The 19,977-nt window shown below is 33.3% G+C and overlaps 1 protein-coding gene across 1 annotated transcript; it reads right to left on the bottom strand.

Moving 5' to 3' along the window:
• Window positions 1–7,566: 7,566 nt before the first annotated feature.
• On the bottom strand, window positions 7,567–13,054 carry LOC132307232 (wax ester synthase/diacylglycerol acyltransferase 4-like). Its single transcript, XM_059804933.1, has 5 exons — window positions 12,743–13,054; window positions 11,842–12,417; window positions 9,512–9,868; window positions 8,880–9,017; window positions 7,567–8,046 (listed from the first exon to the last, which is right to left on the bottom strand). Exons 1-5 carry the CDS (start codon window positions 12,926–12,928, stop codon window positions 7,900–7,902), a joined length of 1,404 nt encoding a protein of 467 aa, XP_059660916.1. The 5' UTR covers window positions 12,929–13,054; the 3' UTR covers window positions 7,567–7,899.
• Window positions 13,055–19,977: the final 6,923 nt, after the last annotated feature.

Here is a 19,977-nt window from a genome sequence, read left to right as displayed (position 1 = left end):
AATCTTGAGGTAGGGACATCTTAATCCACTTCCTTCTTGTTCCATTGTGAGTTATACCTCTTTGTTGTGCCAAGCATGCTTAATTAAAAGTTAATTGTATCAATGATGATTTATATATGTTGTCTAGAGAAATCCAAGTGTATGAATGTGAGTTGTTCTATGTGAAAAGCATGCTTAAATGTATTTTGTTGTATCTTAATGTGTTAATAATTATTTTGGAGATGTTGAACATGTTGTATGTTTAATTTCATGGTGTAAAACTTTAAATGCCATGACATTGAAGGTAAGAAATTGTTTCAAAAACAAAAAGGGGAATTTTGGGAGAAGAATTTTTGTGAAATGATTTTGGAAAACCCGGTCGCTGCAGGGTTACCAACGGGCCGGAGGTTAATATAGCCTAGAGGAGATTAGGGAGTCGCCCTAGCGTGGTTGAGCTAGTTGGGCCCCATAATGACGTCGCGGGGTTACCAAGGGTCAGGGACACTAGCCAATCCTCCTCTCGTGTCGCGGCGAGGTTACCAAAGGGCGGGCTGTATTAACAGTTTGGAAATGATGTTTTGGATTATGAAAATGGGGAGTGACACTAGCATGCATTGCATCTCATTGCATTGAATTGGATATACTTAAGATTGAATCGTTATGCTGTATTATTTCCCAACATTGTATGATCCCTATTTCCCATTGGCCTATGCTTTGTCTGGATTCACAAGGACACAAGATGTTTGTCTTAAGTGCATATGCTGAGCTTTATGCTCACCCTACTATATATTTTTTTCAGGTCTTGGGAAAGAACCGATGGACGACAATCCACCTCAAGCTTAAGAGATGCTAAAGGGATTGCTTTTGTTACTTTTGCACCTAGGCCATTCTTTTGTTTATGCATAGTTTTGAGAATGTAATCAAAATTGTATCCATGGCCTTGTAAGTTAGGAATGAACTTATGTTGTTAATGTAAATGAATTTGTTGAAGTCATTGTATATACATGATTCTATGTAAATCAATCAATTGAAGTTGTATTATGATCTCACATTGGTATTCGAGTTCTTGATCATAAAATGGAAGGTTTTAGGTCGTTTAATTCAAGCACGGACCATTTCCAAGCTTCCATTTCTATTTTCCTTCCCTTCCATAGCACAGCAAGTTGGCATTTGGAATTCAGGCTCAGGATCTCCATTTCGGTCGACCGAAATGGTGCATCGGTCGACCGAAACAGTTGAGGGTGCTCTCGGGATCTTCATTTCGGTCGACCGAACTCCTCATACCGTCTCAGCATCTTCTCTTCAGACGTCCGAAACAGAGCTTCGGACGACCGAAGCTTTGGAGCTCATTTCGGGGTCGACCAAAATGAAGCTGGTTGGCCAAGCTTCTCTTCTCTTCCCAGATTTCATCACTTTGAACATATCAGTGTTCATGGGATCGTCTCCAAGTGTAATTCAAGTGTTGTAACAATGCTTTAACTTGGGAAATGTCGTGATGGACCTAGGTAACCTCGGGTTCGAGTAAGGACCCGTGTGGCAGTCCGGGTCTCCGGGTCAGGGTCGTTACAAAAGGTCGACACGATTAACCCGTTTACTTAACCGTGTCGGGTTAGGGTTGAGGGGTTCAACCCATGTAACCCGTTGTGATACCCCTCGGATTCGAGACATGGGTTGATCAGGCCCAAGCCCAAACCCGAGGGATATCGAACAATTAATATTTTATAACAAACACAGATTTCTAAATGAAATAAGAATTTAAAATTTAAGAGCTGAAAGAAAACTAAAAGATAATCCTTAATAATTTAAATACTTAAATTCGATAATCCAAAACTCTATAAGTTAAACAACTCGGGAATCCATCTCCAGTGGACCCCTAATAAAAATCCCAAACTGAATGAAAGTAAAGCTGAAGATAAAATCCAAATATATTATCTAGAAAGAAGTTCTACATCGTCGGTAGAGTGGAAGATCGTCTCTGCTCAACACGAACAAGCTCAAACCTGGAACTGACGTACACCTGAAAAAGAGGAGTGGGTCAGGCCCACGAACAAGTTCTATCCTACTACAATCCAAGCAGAGACTCGATACGCATGTACATACTAAATAGTTCAACAATAACTAATAATCCATACATAAATATATCCACACTACTGGACTCTCGCTAAACTATGAAGAAGGTCCCAACCTGAATAGAAGGCATCACACAAATCGCACCTGAGTGGGCATGAGTACCTAAACCTAAATAGGGTATACCTCAACCCTCACAGCCAGTTACACATCCAACTGCATATACGCACCCTAACCGTCGACTCTGAGACTCAAGCTCATGTCACGATATCATAAAAATATATTTAAATTCTGTTCCTATCCATCCACACGAAATCCAGTAAGTCATTCGGCGTATTCAACTGTACCGACTTATATATATATAAAGAGGACTTTATTTAATAACCCGTACCCTTATTCCAAAATAGGTAGGACTTAGCTACTTGAGCTAATCCAAACCCAGTATGACACCGTCCCATACCAGTGCATACAATTCCATCCGTCCAACAGTTGATAAGGCATTGACAATTAAATAACAATATCAACCATTCCAAACTAAGCATATTAGAGTAGAGTAAACAACATGCTTAAGTAAACCAATATAGAAATCATAACTTGATCACACAGAACTGTGTCTGTAAATATAACTCTATTCCCAGTTTCTATATAATTAACCCAGCCCAAATAAACATTGTATCAATCTGTTCCATGGCATGCAAAATAAATGTAAGTAATGTATCATATATGTAATCTTCTGTCCAACAAATTAATGCACTAGGTTTTACAATTCAACCATCACTTAATCCTTAGCAAAAATATAGATTTAAAACATGTATTTTTTTTCAAATATATGTAATTAACAGTGAACCAACTATCACAGAAATTTCTAATAAAATTTAAAAATACAGTATCCAAAACCAAACAGGTCTGCAAGGCACATACAAAATCCATACAGTTTTAACGATTAACACTCGGTGCCTAAATTTATATTACTCTGTTCCTTTAGACTCTAATCTTCCTCTGGACAGTCTCTAAACACTCATTACAGTAATCTCCTCAACCAATACTAGAAATTCACTAACCAATAGGCTTCCTTACTGAACTGAGAAATAAAAACAGAATGTAAAAACTGTGAAGAAGCCAACATGGAGCAGACTCAACACCCTTTAAACTTTATTCCCACACCAGACCACTGTTAAACCATCCATTACAGTATTTAGTTTCTATTAGAAATCTTAGAAATTCCATACCCAAGAACCTGTCTCACTGAAAACCAAAAGAAAAATCAACAAAACGTAAAAACTGGGAAAAACCAAAATGGAGGCGGCTCCAAAAACCATGGAGCCGCCTCCATTGGCCTTGGAGCTGGCTCCTAAGGCCGTGGAGCCGCCTCCTTTGCAAGGAGAGCCAGCTCCCTCCAAGGGAGAGCCGGCTCTCACCCTCCTCTTCTCTCTGTTCTTGCATTCTAGCATCGTTTACACCTTCAGCACTTCAGTATTTTGGTTTCCAAAATTTATGCCTTACTTCCAGTAGATTTCCACCCTTGTTTATGTCCTTAGTATACTACTAGCATGGATTTAAACCAAGAAATTTACAAGAAAGTTTCAAGTGTACTCAGTTTAACAAGTATAAACACATACTGATATGCTTCCAATTTCTAAACATGAAAACATATATTTTCTTTTTGTTTTAAACATGTAACTCAACCTGAAACTATTTAAGTATGCAAAGAACACGAAGTCTAAGGGAGAGAGTTAAGACAGAACTTGCCTTTGAGACTTTTGTTCCAAAACTCTACGCCATCTTCGCAGGTTCCCGGCAATTCCTACTGAAAAATTCCTCTGTTCCTCCTCTGCCTCCACAGACGTGTATAGGTTTATTTATTTTTTCCTAAAACCCTAAACAGAGGTAACCTATATATTTATAGAGTTGTATCAAACCCTAAATTAAGTCCAAGCCCCAAGCTGAATCCTAATCGGCCCAAAGACACTTAATTAAAAACCTACGTCGGCTACAAACGTGACTTCTAAAAATAAATCCCTAATTAAATAAAATTAAATCAAGACAATTAACAATTAAATTAAAATATTATATTCAATTATATTAATTCAAATAAAATAACTAAATTAAGTCACTTAAACAAAAATAAAGAATTAAATACAACAATTAAATAAAACAAGTCATAATAAATTTACTAATTACAAATAATGCAATCAATTAAAGTAATAAGACATTTAAAGACACCATGAAACTTAAACACCAATTTAAACAAGTATATCAAATAAATAATTAAATAATTTAAAATTCAATTAAAAGAATAAATTAAATACCAGAACTATCCTTTTGAAATTAGGGGTATTACACCCGTTTATGATCCATTTAACTCAACATTTTATAATCGTGAATATAACCTATGTAATATGTTACTTATTTAAACCCAATTATTATGGATAGTTAAGTTATTTCAACATAAAGTTTATCTGCGCCTTATGATTTTTCTTTTTATTTTGAATATTTGGATTAATTGTGACAATTCTTTTCTATTATTTAGTATTTGATTAAATATTAAATGTCTCGTTTTAATAAACGGGTCATTAAATGGGTTAACATGATTACCTGTTTAATAAATGGGTTGGGTTAGTGTTGAGATTCTTGACACGATTATTAAATGGGTTGGGTTTGGGTTTACCTATTTAGTATAATACCCTTATATCGACACGACATGAACACGACCCACAAACACTAATTGCCACCCCTCTGTATGGGTCAGACACAGGTAAGGGAATGACGATGGAATCACACAAATTAAGTTGGGTATCTCGAGGACATTGAGAAAAAGGAAAAATATTTACATGAAACACAATGTCGCGACTGGAGAAAAATTGATTTGTTTCACTCGATAAGCTTCTTTACCGAGGGGATAACCCACAAAAATACATTTTCGGGCGAGAAGTTTAGGATTTGTAGCATAAAAAATACATGAAAGTGATTGTATATGGGCGGTGTGTTAAACAAAACCTCAAAAAATTAGTGGTGTAGGCAAACTATTAATTATATAGGTAGTTGTAAGAAGACTTTTCCCCCAAAAAAAGTAATGGAAGGTACATTTAAAATATGGCGATGTTGAAAAATAATACCAAGATCGTTAAATATTTTTTTTATTGCAAAAATTCATTTCCATTATCAGCACACAGTTGTTGGACATTATCGGCACGTAGTTATTGAACATTATCAGCACGCAGTGGGAAGGGTAACATATGATGATGAAGGTGGGATCTCCTTATGTGGAAGAGTGGAGACAGAAGCAATATGGCCGATGGCACCACTGTCAATAATCCAATTTTTGGATTCAGAAAATGTAAAATTTGAAGAAAAACAAAGAGGAACCGCGTGTGGTACCTGTAGCATTTCTCGAAGGAGAGCCTTGGTCTGATTATACTCTTCTTGCGTGAATTCACGTTGAGCATTATTGGCAGAAATATTTGTAAATTAGTCACCTTGGGCATTGTTAGCCACTGGCCTTCTATTTTTCCTCGGTGGTTTCACAATAATATAAAAACATTTGTCAACAGTATGGGTAGTCCCATTACAGGGGGTGCAGTGTAATGGCTTCCTGGAGGTCATAGTTATCAAAATTGCGATTATGAGTCGTAGAATCGGCACGATTCTACGACTCAGAACTCAAAATCGAGTCAAATCGTAGCAGAATCGCTCAATTGGTAGAATCGGGGGTAAAATCGGTAAAATCGGAGGTAGAATCGAAGGTAGAATCGTATGATTCTACACGATTCTACTGATTCTACAAAATTGGTTGTTTGGGCCTTTATTTTTGGGCTTTTTTTATTTTTTGGTTGGTTTCTTCTGGGCTACAAAATAAAAGAGGCCTAGCCCAAGTATGGTATACAAAGTTAAATATTTATTCTATAAAATATAAATTATTTTTCATTAGTGGCAGAAAAGGAAATATATATATGTATATATATCAATTATTTTTACCATGCATGTCGATGTTCCATAATATATTTTTGTGTTTAATTATAAAAAATTAAAATGATTAATTATATCTCAAAGATGCATACTCGTGACTAATAGGTTTAGGCAAATTTTGGTTTCATGATCAATATTTTCATTTGACTATTTTTTTTTTTTTTGAAGGCTTATCATATATATTAAAAATTAAAAATAATTTAAAAGCTTAAAAAACTTACCGGATATGCGAGTCAAGGTATAATCTTGTAATCTAAACTGATAATATAATGAGATCGAGTTAACATATGATTCATTAATTTGTAACACTTGGATTAGTGGACAAAAAGGTCTTTTTATTTCTTCGGTTTTCGAAAAAAAAAAAAGGAAATTGCATAGAGTTAATAAAAAAAATTTCCTTTTGATATGTAATTTTAGTTTCTAACTTTGGAGATGGATGAGTTAAGATTTGAGATTTGTAAACTCATGTTATTTTGAACTACATTTTATTTTATTTATATTCAGACTTTGAAATATTGGTAGGATTTGAAATTTGTGAACTCATGGATATGTAATATTATGTGTTTTGACATCATTTTTGTTATATTTTATAGATTTTATTGTTTAAGAAGTTAGTTTCAATTGTTTTTTTACAATTTGGTAGAATCTTACCATTCACGATCCGAATCTACGATTCGGATTCTACAGAGCCCAAAACGATTCTGCCTAGAATCCCTATTTTAACAACCTTGCTGGAGGTGTGTGTCTTGGTTGAATTTTGCTGCCAGGTTGGTGGACACATTCATGGCGTGTGGGATGTCATCGTCACGGTGCTCAACCACTTCCCTCTGTTTTTCTTGTTGCACCAGGAGTGAATATGCCTTTTTAACCGTTGGAAGTGTCTGTACCAAAAGAATTTGCCCACGTATGCGAGCATAAGAATCATTTAATCCCATAAGAAATTGAATTACCTTTTCAATTTGATCACGTTCAGCTAGCTTCTTCATGGCGCCACAGGAGCAGGAGGGCAAATCATTATAAGAGCCCAGTTCATCCCATAGGGACTTGACTTGAGTTTGGTGTAGTAAAGTGAGATTGATTGATTTTCTTATTTGTGAGCACACAATTTCCCGATAGGCGTTTCCTTGTGATCGGACCAGACCTCGACCGGTTTATCAGCATAAATCACGCTATTATCCAATTCTTGACTCAGTGAATTTCGGATCCATGACAGGATCATGTCATTACATCTCCTCCAGTTTCTGGGGGCGCTTTAATGGATCCATCAATGAATCCTATTTTGTTTTTCGCACCAAGGCTGATGGTCATAGGCTCCAAGTACCATAATTGTCTCCGTCAAAGAACTTTAGAGACAAGGGTGATGCTAGGATGATCAGAGTAATGGAGAAAAAAAGGATCTGAAGGATCTAAGCCTTCAAAGATGGTGTTTGTGGACTTCTTTAAAGTAGACATTGAATTGTTAGAGTCAGATTCAGAGTCTGACATGAAAAAAAAATTGCAATGGCAGTAGAACACCAGAACACCTTTGATGGATGCTCTGATACCATGAAAAACTAAAAGAAAAAGAATGGAGAAGATTTCCTTTATTTTGTAATGAAATTCTTTACATCCAGGAGCCACTATTTATACAAGAAAGATATAGATGTACATAGAAAGAAAATAACTTGCAATCTACACCAAATCAATTTACAAGAATCAATGACTTAATTGGGCAAGTATCTTTGCTGACTTTGTGTCCAAGGAAATTGATTGCATAATTTTCAACAAATTAGGATCTGATTTTTCATATAAAAATTAGAACACAATCCAAAGACTATAATGTAGTTTTGAAATAATTTTGAAAGTAAGCAAAATTCCAATAATATAATTTCCACATGAGCTAAATTTTTAGCCAGACTTCACTGCAGTATTGAATACCATGTCAAAGGCCTTCTCAATGCATGACTTGAACCTTTGCGGATCTATGAGGCCCTTCTCTGTTCCTACCGCAACCCTTAGCTTTCCCGTGTAACTCACCATTGTTATCGTAAGACTCTGCAACTCCAAATTCATCTTAACACACTTAATCCTTCCCTCAAGGAAAAAAATAAAAAATTTGAATAATAAATACTCTTAGTGTGTGTGAACTGTGTGAAGTACTGATACTTGTGTAAGAATGATATCCATATTATATAATTTTTTGGTATATTGAAACTCCAAGCAGGGTTTTGATAAATGTTCAATATTTTCTATATCTGTATCCTGAATTTGAAAATAAAATCTTTTATTTCATATATGGATACATATATATTTTAATTTTCGTACATATACGTACATGCGTGTATACAACATAAGTCTCTTTGTATAGTATTTGTATTTTGTATCATATCTATATCTAAACTATTATCAGAAATTTAATACACATTACACTCTGACATCTAGAAACCCTCACTAAGATCTACCTCCATCCCATATTAGATATCCACTTCGAAAATTTTGACTCTGAGTTAAAGTTTCTGAAGTGGATATTTAATATGGTACAGAGGTAGTATATCAGTTTATAAAATGAATATATACGACTAAAAATAATCTCAAATGACTCAAAGATAAAAGGTAGCGGTGAGTCGAAATTTCCAATGTGGACAACTAATATGGGACAAAGGGAGTATATGATTAGTGAAACTAAGTTAGGGCAAAGAGTAATTTGAATTTATAATTTTCACCAATCTTCAAGTTATATATGTTTTCATGCATTGATTTTGTGTTTTTTCTTCTCTATATGGACCTATCTTTATGAAATTTGAATGGATAAATAGACACATTAATACTTTATAATCACATTTAATCGTAATAGCTAATTATATGAAGAAATGTAATATATAATATACCTGTGGAACTCCGACCACCATGAAGTAGAAGCCTCTCACAGGATGATTAGCCAAAACCATTTGCTCCACCGGGCCGATCATATTTGACAATGTCATGCTTGAGTTCTTTAGTGTTCTATGCATGTATTGAGCAGTCCTCTGCATAATCAAAACATAGAGCGAATTTAGCAATGTGATTGTTTTGTAAAGCAAAAATTCAAATCACTTCTAAAACTGCTAGTAACTGTTAGTTCATAGGAAATTAAGTACAAATATGTTTATTGCATCTCCAAATCCACCCACTATATGGTGCATTTTGCTTTCATAGTTTGAAATCCCAACATCGGACTCTCCTCTTCAAATGAAATGTTGAGAGTTCGTGCCCACTAGAGAGACATGTGAGTGTGTGCGATTGCTTTAAAGGCAGTTAGAGAACTAATATATACACCTCAGGTGCTCTATATTTCCAAAACCACCCATTATATGGTGCATTTTGCTTTCATCAATTTGAAATTCTAACATCGGACCAATAGTTCAGATAGTATAATATCTCCTCTTCAAAAGAAGTGTTGAGGGTTCGAGCCCACTAGTAAAGACATGTTGTGAGTGTGTGCGTTTGCTTTAAAGGCAGTTAAGAGAACAAATATATGCACCTCAGGGCCTCTATATGTCCTCAGTGTCTCTAGCAACCTGCCGGTGAGATAAACAGCCCCGGAGTTTCTCTTTTTCTTGATTATTTGCCGTGCATTGTTGACAAAATAGATCGGATCTGAAGAGTCAGCTCCATCTAACTCAGGAATTGGCACGTGCAAGAACCCGAATTGGTTCCCCCATTTCGTCTCAGTTTGGGGCTCCATCACCATTTCATCAACAGACTTGTAACCAGCTATGTTTCGAGTGTTGAGTAGCACCAATGCTGTAGAATGCGCATTCCTTGACTCATGACTTGATGCTTGCATGTATAATCGAGTTCCATAAAATATTATTCCCGTGATTACATCATTTATGCTCTGTTGAAAGAAAAATATGATTAACATAAAAACGAAAATTATACTGTCTGTCGTGAATATTGCTTTAGATTTTACTCCAACGATGAGTAGGAGGTAAATGTTGTACTGCTGATCTGGGCAGCCCACCTATCCTAATGAGTTGTTGTTGTCACACTAATGCACCTTTATGAATGAACTGATAGGGTAGCTAGGTTAACATCAAGTACTGCTTTCCCAAACTCGATTTAACGCTCTGCATCGAATTCGGGACTGATTCGGAACATATCAATACAACATAATTTTTTTTAAAAAAAAATTTTAATTAATTAATTAATTTGAATAAATTTAAGATAAATTTTGCAAATTTTTTTTTATAGTATAGTAAAATAGTTGACAATCATAATAACAAAAATGATGTTAGAATTTAAAATTATCAGAAGAAATAAAATATATATATATATATATATAGCTAATAAAATTAATAATATTTATGTATATATTAATTATTAATTGATGACTTTACAAGTTTTAAATTAATATATATATATATATATATATATATATATATAGTCCCTAACTCCATTAGGATGATCCCAAACACATCCAAATACAGGTGGGGCAGCATGACTTAAATTGATATCCCCAGAGAGTTGGACTCGTAGTTGAATTGGCATATGACCTCGAGACATCTTGTAAAAACAAAAATCAAAATTAGTTGTTTTACCGTGCATGGGTCAACAGTAAACTCACCCAACTCACTTTCTGTTTTTAAGATGTGACCCTCGACATTTCAATATTTGCAAGTATTTTAGGAAATGTCACTAAACCATATTGTCATTTACAATATGCTCTTTGAGTTCCTTAAAGTAGTTGTTAGAGGTGTCCCACGTTAACATCTCAATAAAAAGTGAAATGTCTATATATATAAATATAAGTGAATATGCAGTACTATTCTAAAACAAATTTTTGAGTTATGGATAGGTCAATAAGTATAATTAGACTGAGAATCCAATGCTTGTAAGTTTTTTTACTAAATTCATATTATTTAAAATCTAAATGGTAAACAGAATCCTAAAATTGTCCACAGCCAAAAAGACTTGAAAAAAAATATTAAATTGTAAAATTTTGTTGAACCCTACAATCTTATCAAGATGAATAAATTTTTGTTTATACGGTAAACCTACATTCTTATCAAGTTTTTGTTTTTATTTTTTCTTTTTTCTTTTATCATCTTATCAAGTTTTCAACCCCACATTTTCAACTCAAAACCAGACTTCCTAAAATTTCTTTTATTAGTGGTACCAAACGCCAATACCAAAAGTTACAAGAATAATTAATATGACATAACATATTGTCACTGGCCATCAATTTCATTATTAATTGTGATATGCATGCAAAGTACATTCGATAGTAATTAATACTCTTTTCGTCCCATATTAAATGTCTTTTATGGGGAGTAAAATTTTTTAAAAGGACGTGTAACTATTACATTATTTCCCTCCAAAATTACAAAACTACCCTCTCAAGTTTAAATATATATATAATCAAATTTGAAATTTTTTAAAATTTAAAGGGTCTTTTATAGAAAGATGTGAAATATGTTATTTAAACTTAATAAGTGGACAAATATTTTGAAACAATCCAAAAAGAAAAGATGGCCAGAACAACTATTATGGGCCTGATGGAGTACTTTAATAATTATGCAACATTATCCAACATTAATGACATTAAAATAATATTTGGTCAAATTTATACCAAAAAACTAAAAGAACAGCTACTGCCGCGGCACATTAACTGGCAAACCGTTTTAGGACCCGTGACATGTACGTGATATTATTTTTGTCAGAATTTAGTTGGAAATCAAATTACGCAGAGTGGATAGTTGAACAAGTTGGAGATGCAATTTAAGAGATCCATTTTCAAGAACAAATATAGCAGGCTTATACTACTACTACAAATATAAAAAGAAAAGAAAAATGGCTAATATATCTTACCACCCTAAGACTGGTCTTAATTTGCTTGATGTGATCAAGAGAGAAGGTCATGGTAGTTAAGTCGATCTGCCGGAATTCCACTCCATCGTCCCCGGATCTTATCGGTGTCCGGTCATCTTCCACCAAGCTGCTCTTCAGGAGGCTCCATCCAAAATCCGAAAGAATGTTGACAAGGCCGGAGAAAAACCGAGGCACGCCGCTGAAAATGCTCCCACCCCCTCCATCCAATTTTGAGCTCGTTTGAAACCTAGGGAACGTTAAGGGAAGGGAAGGATTGTCAGCCCTTTGTAGACAAGAAAGAAGAGCCCCCATTAATGAAAAGCCATCCCCCATTGAATGGTGGAGCTTGAAAATCAGAGTCCCAGCTGCATTGCTTGTAGGGTACTTGATGATGTGGATCTCCCAAAGTGGTCTGCTTTGTGGAAATCCATCCATGGCTATCTTTGATATGTAGCCATTGAGATACTCATCATAGAATTCTAGTGACTTCTCAGGAGGGAAAGTTGGGACCCTAATGTGGTCCTTGAGCTTCACTTCAACCCTCTTCCACCGTCTCACTCCATTTTTGTCCCTAACCTGCTCATAATGAATTGAGGCTTATTTAATTAGAAAACAGATTTAACATAAAATCACTTATGCTATGTTGGACTCTAATTTCACCGGTTTCAATTTCAAGACTTCTATTTCATGCAACCAAACACATATAGCTCTAGATCCATCCAAATTAACATACCCTTTAAACAAAATGGGTGCTTTCAAGACTCGGAACTCAAGTTAATACATTTCTCAGCTCAAAGTTTTACTAAGAATGAAGACAAACAAAAACAAAACAAAAAAAATCAATATATATATATATATATATATATATATTTAGAGAGAGAGAGAGAGATAGAGAGATTACCATAATGGAGGAAAACCGTGGGTTGATGGGGAGAAACACGTCCTTGAGTAGTGCCATGGTGGGGGAGTCATCGATGGGGATTTCTGATTCCAAAACTCCGATAATAGAAACCGATAGCGCCGAGCTGTTGAAGTATTGGCCAGTGGGACTCACTGGCTCTGATACATCTTCTTGCTTAAACTCCATTAGTTATTGAATTAATGTACGTTTGTGTTCTTCAGCTTCGTTTACCATTACATGATATGTGATAAAGTATACATATTACATATACATGCTTCATCTTTCTTGTATATACGTAATATCTTAAAGATTGGCCTTAAAAAGTAGGCACTGTGTATTTATGGTGGCATTGAAAAATGACCCCACCAGAGACGAGTAACACTGACCTATTAGGTGTACTGTCACTGTCTCTCAAACCGAAAGTAGTTATATGAACGTGTTGTACCGCATATTTGACGGATCACAGACCCAACTATACGTAGATAAATGAGTTAAAACTTGAAAGCTCTTGAAAAACAAAGATAACATTAAAATTTTTATATTTTAGGAGAGTTTATGTAAATAATCTCCATCAATTAAAAAAAAAAAAAATCAATATTTTGAGGATTTATTTCGAATCGTAAAGTGATGAAAGGAGATATTTTGCAAAAAAATTAATATTGTACTCCTCTTGTTTACTAGAAAATTAGTATAAGCTTTAACTTACCGAAAAAGAAAAAAAATAAATAAATAAATAGTACAAGGTTTACTAGAAAATTAGTATAAGCTTTAACTTACCGAAAAAGAAAAAAAATAAATAAATAAATAGTACAAGGTGGCTACGTATAAAATAAAATTATAATTCAAGGACGTTTTTATAATTAACCCAAAAAACTAAAAGGGCCTATTTGGTTCAATTTATTTTCATTGTAGTTAAAAAATGAATAGTTTTTTATTAAAAAAAAAAAAAAAAAACTTATTTTTTAAACTGTTGACTTTTTAGAGAACCGAAAAACTTATTTCTAGTAGTTTTGATTTTTTTTTTTTTCTTTTTAAAAAGGTTCATGATAACATTTTTTCGTCAAGAGTGTTTCTCATATACACAAAAAAAATTTTAAGGGACTGTTAATATTGTTTCTTTTTTAAAAGGTTCATTTATTCCCATGGACACAAAACAATTTTTAGAAACATATTTTATCAGTCTAAAAATTTTCTAAATTTATTTAAGAGACACAAACTTTACCTCCATCGACACCCAAGTAAGAAAATATATATATTTCAAAACTAACCCTCTAATTAAAATTAAAATTTTACATTGTTAGAAAGGGTTATTTATGAAACTTTCAATTTCTGCATTTTAAGTTATTCAAATATTATAATGTAATTAGAAATAAAATTATTATTTTAATATGAAACTAAATTTAAAAGCATTGTAACTTCTCTTGCTTTCACAATTATATAAAAATTGAGGGACGAACATACTGTTGGACGATTTCAAGGGAACAAGCCAATAGTCACACATACATCAACACAAACTGTGGGTGGTGCTTCAGGAAGTAACAGCACTTGGGACTGTAGTACTTGTGACATGAATGTTCTCAAGGAACACATGATATGACCTATCCAACATAAGCGGCTACAGATTGAGATCTATCTTGACTTTAAGGGTCTGATAAATATGTATACAGCTAGTTTATAGCGGTGGTTGATGGTCACCGTTCATGATCATATTCAATGCCCAATTATTTCTTCAACCAATTCTATCATTTTGTTTTTAAATTTACTAATAATTTATAAATAATTAGTAATCTTCCAGTCCAATTTAATGACTATTATTTCTGGTCTGCTTCGTCTTTCTCCTTTTTGTTAGACCTTTGCCATACTAATTAGGGTGAATTACAAAAAATCCCCCTTAACTATTCACCATTTGCAAAAAACTCCCTCATAAATATTTTTAGCAAGAAATTCCCTCAACTATATCGAGATTGTTTTAAGCTGATGTCGGTTTAAGGGAGTATTTTTTCAACGAAAATAGCCATTAAACAGTTATATTTATATTATTATGACACGCCCTTTGCACTCTCACTTACTTTCTCTCTTATATATGTATATATTTATATGTATGTATCTTCCTTATAAGATGCAAATCAGTAAATGCAAATCAATAAATGAATCACTTTAAAGCAAACAGAAGGCTAAAGAGGGCAATCACTCATAAAGTGAAGACTTATCTGATCACCATTTTTTTCCTTTTTTCTTTTTCTAAAAAAATTTATTTTAAACTTTCATGTGAATGACATAGAGAAGAAAAGGACCTCTGAAAGTGATTTTAATGTGGTGAATGGGACTTGGACTAAGTTGCACTCAAGTTTTAATTCTTTCTCTCTCTATATATATACATATGTATCTACTTCTATTTCAGAATAGCATATGTGGCATCTTAAATATATATGATTTTGAATATTTTTCTAGATTTATATATATGTTTCAGATGAGAATACATACATAGTTGTGCGAAAATATTTGAATTTGATTTTGTTTTTTTTTTTAATTTTTAATCAATATAAACAGGAACAAACCAACTACAAATAACAAAAAATAAAATAAATTCATTACAAAAGAAAAGAAGCATCAACAAACAGAGCATCTCTTTGAGGGGCTGCTATGGAAGAAGAACGACCACTCAAAGATAGAGTTATCTTCAAGAAGCTGCTATTGAAGACTTGAAGTCCTTTCAAAATTCCCAATCGATCCCAATGGAGGGGCTTTTCAATTTCCCCATTTAAGTCCTGTATCATGATTAAACGATGTTCATTTATTGATTTGCTTTAATTATGGGCCTATGGGGTTCATTTAATTTTTGGGTTTCATTTTTTGGATTTTATCTTGGGTTCATGTTTGGGTTTTCATGAATTTTTCTATTTCTCTGTCAACTCATTTTTTACTATGTTGCTAAATAATATTACTGCAAATCGTTGCCTGTAAGACCCAGATTAACGGTGCAATCCTCGTCGTCTCCGGCGCCGACAGACCCATGCTCCAGACCAAAGAACACATCCTTTCAGGTAGGAAGACGTGAGGTGCCATGCCGATAGGAAGACACGGGAGGTTAATGAGGAATATGATTGGGATTGAGATGAACCTCACGGCATTTCCGATGGGAATAACAGAGAACAACGATGGCTGTTGGTAGCTTATTCACAAACCCAACCCCTCACTCACCAGAGAGTTTGATGGTCTTCTATTCTGTCTATAGGGAAGATACATACACATATAAGAGAGAGAGTAAGAGAGTGCAAAGAGCAATGCGTAAAAAAAATGTAGATGAAACTGTCTAAGGGTTATTTTCGTCCAAATAATGCCCCCGTAAACAGACATCAGCTTAAAACACCCCCTTGAGATAGTTGAGGGGGATTTCTTGCTAAAAATATTCATGAGGGGGGTTTTCTGCAAATGGTGAATAGTCAAGAGGAATTTTTTGCAATTTACCCTACTAATTATGCACGAAATTGACTTGTTTTTCAAGTACAATTAGGTTTTCAAAAGTCTATAAATACATATTTTCTCACTTAAGGTTTTTACGACTTTTTGCATACAAAACTCTGATTTATTTTGAGAGCCAACTTTGAGAGATATTTTTGTTCAGAAAATCAAATCTGATTTTTCTAATTTTATTTTTTAAGAGCACACACATAAATACAAGAGTGATTTAGGAGTGGTGTTATCTATCTGATCGGAATTTGAGCATAATTGAATATTCAGATATTCTGAGAAGTAAGATTTTATTCTTCTACATCAAAATCTTATTTGAAAAAAAATGGTGATTCGATCACACTTTGAAGGGGTTAAGGTATTTGTGGAATGTTATTAATCTACCAGCAATCCAACTATAAAGTTCAAGGAGTAAACCTAAAGTAGGTAGCTAGCTGGTGGCGTTCAACGAGTTGAGTCTTGGTAGAGTGCAGGAGTGTGAGCCTAAGTCAAAATGAAATGTATTTTGTTTCAAACATAATGGATCATTTTACTCTTGATGGCATAGTCCACGAGATTTTTCCCATAACGATTGGTTAATTTCCACCGATCGAAGTTTGCTCGCAAAAAATTCCGATGTCATCTCTCAAATTTTACTCACATTTTATTTTTGTTTTGTGGGTTTAATTTTAGTTTTATTTCAATAGAATTAAAATAAGTAAAAATTAGATAAAAGAGTAAGTAAAACATATTCACTAAAGGTTATCTTTTAATACAAACTACCACATATTTTTTAGCTGCACAACTTACAATATATATATATATATATATATATATATATACACACACACACGCCAACAATCCTTCTACAAGTAACAAGGTTTAAGGAGTAAGTCTGAAGTCGTGAGTTGTTGGACGGGAGGTCGCAAAGTCAGTGGCGTTCAACGAGTTGAGTCTTGGTAGAATGAAGAGATGTGAGTCTGAATCAAGTGAGATGTACTTTGTTTCAAACATACACAGTGGATCGTTTCGTTTTAGTTTGGGTAGTCCACGATGTTTTTTCCATAACGATAGGTTGATTTCCACTAATAGGGGTTTCCTCACTAAAAATTTTAGTGTCATTTCTCAAATTTTATTTACTTTACTTACACATTATTTTTGCTTTGTAGATTTCATTTTAGTTTTATTTTGATAAAATTAAAATAAATAAAAATTAAATAAATGAACAAGTAAAACCTATTCACTCCCTTCATATTATTTCTTAATACAAACTTTCACATCCAATATATATATATATATATATATATAAATTATATGAATCAAATTCCATTACGGCAGCAAGAGCATGCACTTGACTAACCCAATTAAAAGCATATTCTTCATACGTGAAAACAAAAGAGAAAAATATGCCTTGAACATGAGTAATTTGTGTGTGTGACAGGAAGAATGAAATATATAAGCCAACAAAAGATGTACAGAGAAATGTCGCCAACAAACAAATTATAATTAAATTAAGAGGTTATTTAATGAATTTATTAAGTGTTGTTTTAGGTTTAATCAAATTTTACCGGGGAAAAATAAATAAATAAATAACTAGATCGATGTACTTGCCAAGTACAATATAAAATTCATTTTGAAGAGTTTGAATTATATGTTAGTATAAAATCTAAGGTGAAGTACATAAAATTCTCTTCTTTTTTTTTTTTTTTTTTTGCGTTTTGCGTTTTGCACTAAATTTCTTTTATTTATTTATATATTTTGTCAAAAAATCTCCCTCAATTATTTGGAGGAGGTAATTTTAAGTGACGGAAGTTAGCTGAAAGGGAACTGTTTGCATTTTGAGTTTTCTTATATATTTTTTAGACAAAAATGCCCATATATCTATTTTACTCCCACATATATATCTACTCTATTATCACTCTTAGCAGCATATCCTCCACAATTACAGCAGCACGTATTCTTTTTCTCGCTCAACTTTTTTTATTTACCCATCATATATAGTGTGTGTGTGCGTGTGTGTGTAATATATATATATATATATATATATATATATATATATATATATATATATGTACCATTATAATATGTATCATAATATAATTGTATATATAATAGGCTCGCATGCGCTTTACACCCCTATGATATCGATATAGTGCGTATAACCACCCATTATTTGTTCACCTCCCCTATACTTTAAAAATGGTGCATATTAGTACATTTTGGGCGTTGACCTCTATTGACCGATACTGAAGCTACAAAAATACTAAAATAGTCCTCTATCTATGATTTAAAAATAATAATAAAATAACAAAAAATAAAAAAAGACTAAAATAGCCCTCTATCAATACTCCATCTCTATTCTCGTTCTCAACTCTGAACTTGCCCTCTCTCTCTCTCTCTCTCTCTTTGTGCAACTGCAAACTACAAAATCTAAAAGAATAAGAAGTTCAAAACCCATATATTTCAGTTAATCTATCTGTCTACAAGAATCAAAAGTTCAAAACCTATTACCTATATCAAAATCCATATCGGCATATCATTTTAGATTGTTCAAAAAATCAAAACCCATATCTTTCAGTTTCCATTGCCTGCTGTTCCAGTTCGGGTTCACCTTTCACAAGCTTCAGCCGCTGTCTCTCAACTCTCAAGCTTGTCCCCCTCTCTCTCTCTGCAACTGCTAACTTGTATGTATGGGTTTTGTTTTAAATTTTTTTTAAAATCAACTAATCAAGGTCTATAATTCTTGTTTTGCAAACTAAATCCTATTTGGTGAAATTTTTTATGATCTTTTTTATATAATTTTTTTTAGGGCAAATCATTTCAGCCTCCCCAATCGCCTCCATCTCTATTCTCGTTCTCAACTCTGAACTTACCCTCTCTCTCCCTCTCTCTGTAACTGCAAACTACAAAATCTACAAGAATCAGAAGTTCAAAACCCATATATACTATATACAAATATATATATATATATATATATATAAGGTGAGGGTAAGTAAAAAAATATAAGAAGGGCAATTTTGGGAATAAAGAGTTTAAAATGGTCATGTGCTCGAAGAAGGGCAATTTTGGGAATAAAGAGTTTAAAATGGTCATGTGCCATGCACATGACCAACTGACGTCCAATTTTCACCAAAATTTTCACCCAAGGTGCTTAATTGCACATTTTTATATTTAGTATAGATTATATAAATAAATTAACTAAAAGGGTGTAATTCGCAGAAATTGAAAACCACAGAGGTGTTTTTCAAACTAGGGGCGGCTTGAGCCTTAAATGAGTTAGGCGGCTGCCTAAGGCCCCAGCCAATAAAAAGGCCCCAAGATATTATAGTTGCCTTATATACGATATATTGTACTAATTGTTTCCTTATTAAACACTAATTCTAAAAAAATTATCTCCTAAAATAACTCTTCTTTTTTTGTTTTGTCTCCTTATTCACGCTTTTTCATTAAACTTTAACGAAGAGAGAAATTATTTATCTCTTAAAATATCTCATTAATATTTTTTTCTTTGTCTATCTTATACACGTTTTTTTTACACCAGCACTATATATATTTAATATTTTTGGATAAGTTGCACCACAATAAAAATTTAGCCGTTATATGGGGAGCGAAGAAACTTTCCATATTCTCTTTTCTAGATTTTTATTTTATTTATTTATTTTTTCTTATTCCTAATCCTCACGTTCATTCTGATTTCTCTCCTCCATCTCAGCAAGTTACTTACAAGTTACAAGTCATCTCCCTTCTCAGTCCTCTCTCATTAGAACTTTACAATTTTTTTTCTC

This window comes from Cornus florida, unplaced genomic scaffold (assembly GCF_030987335.1).
Source record: "Cornus florida cultivar Cherokee Brave unplaced genomic scaffold, ASM3098733v1 CherokeeBrave_3.0.0_Hap2_Chr05, whole genome shotgun sequence".
Lineage (NCBI taxonomy): Eukaryota > Viridiplantae > Streptophyta > Magnoliopsida > Cornales > Cornaceae > Cornus > Cornus florida.
This window is presented reverse-complemented; position numbering and strand designations above follow the sequence as displayed.

Bases quoted from the DNA above. Each gene is read 5' to 3' on its own strand.
- LOC132307232 (XM_059804933.1), bottom strand. From the start codon at position 12,928: ATGGAGTTTAAGCAAGAAGATGTATCAGAGCCAGTGAGTCCCACTGGC. The intron at 12,418-12,742 runs GTAATCTCTCTA...CATTATGAGCAG, and splicing joins CACGGTTTTCCTCCATTATG to GTTAGGGACAAAAATGGAGT. The intron at 8,047-8,879 runs GTATATTATATA...TTGGAGTTGCAG, and splicing joins TGGTGGTCGGAGTTCCACAG to AGTCTTACGATAACAATGGT.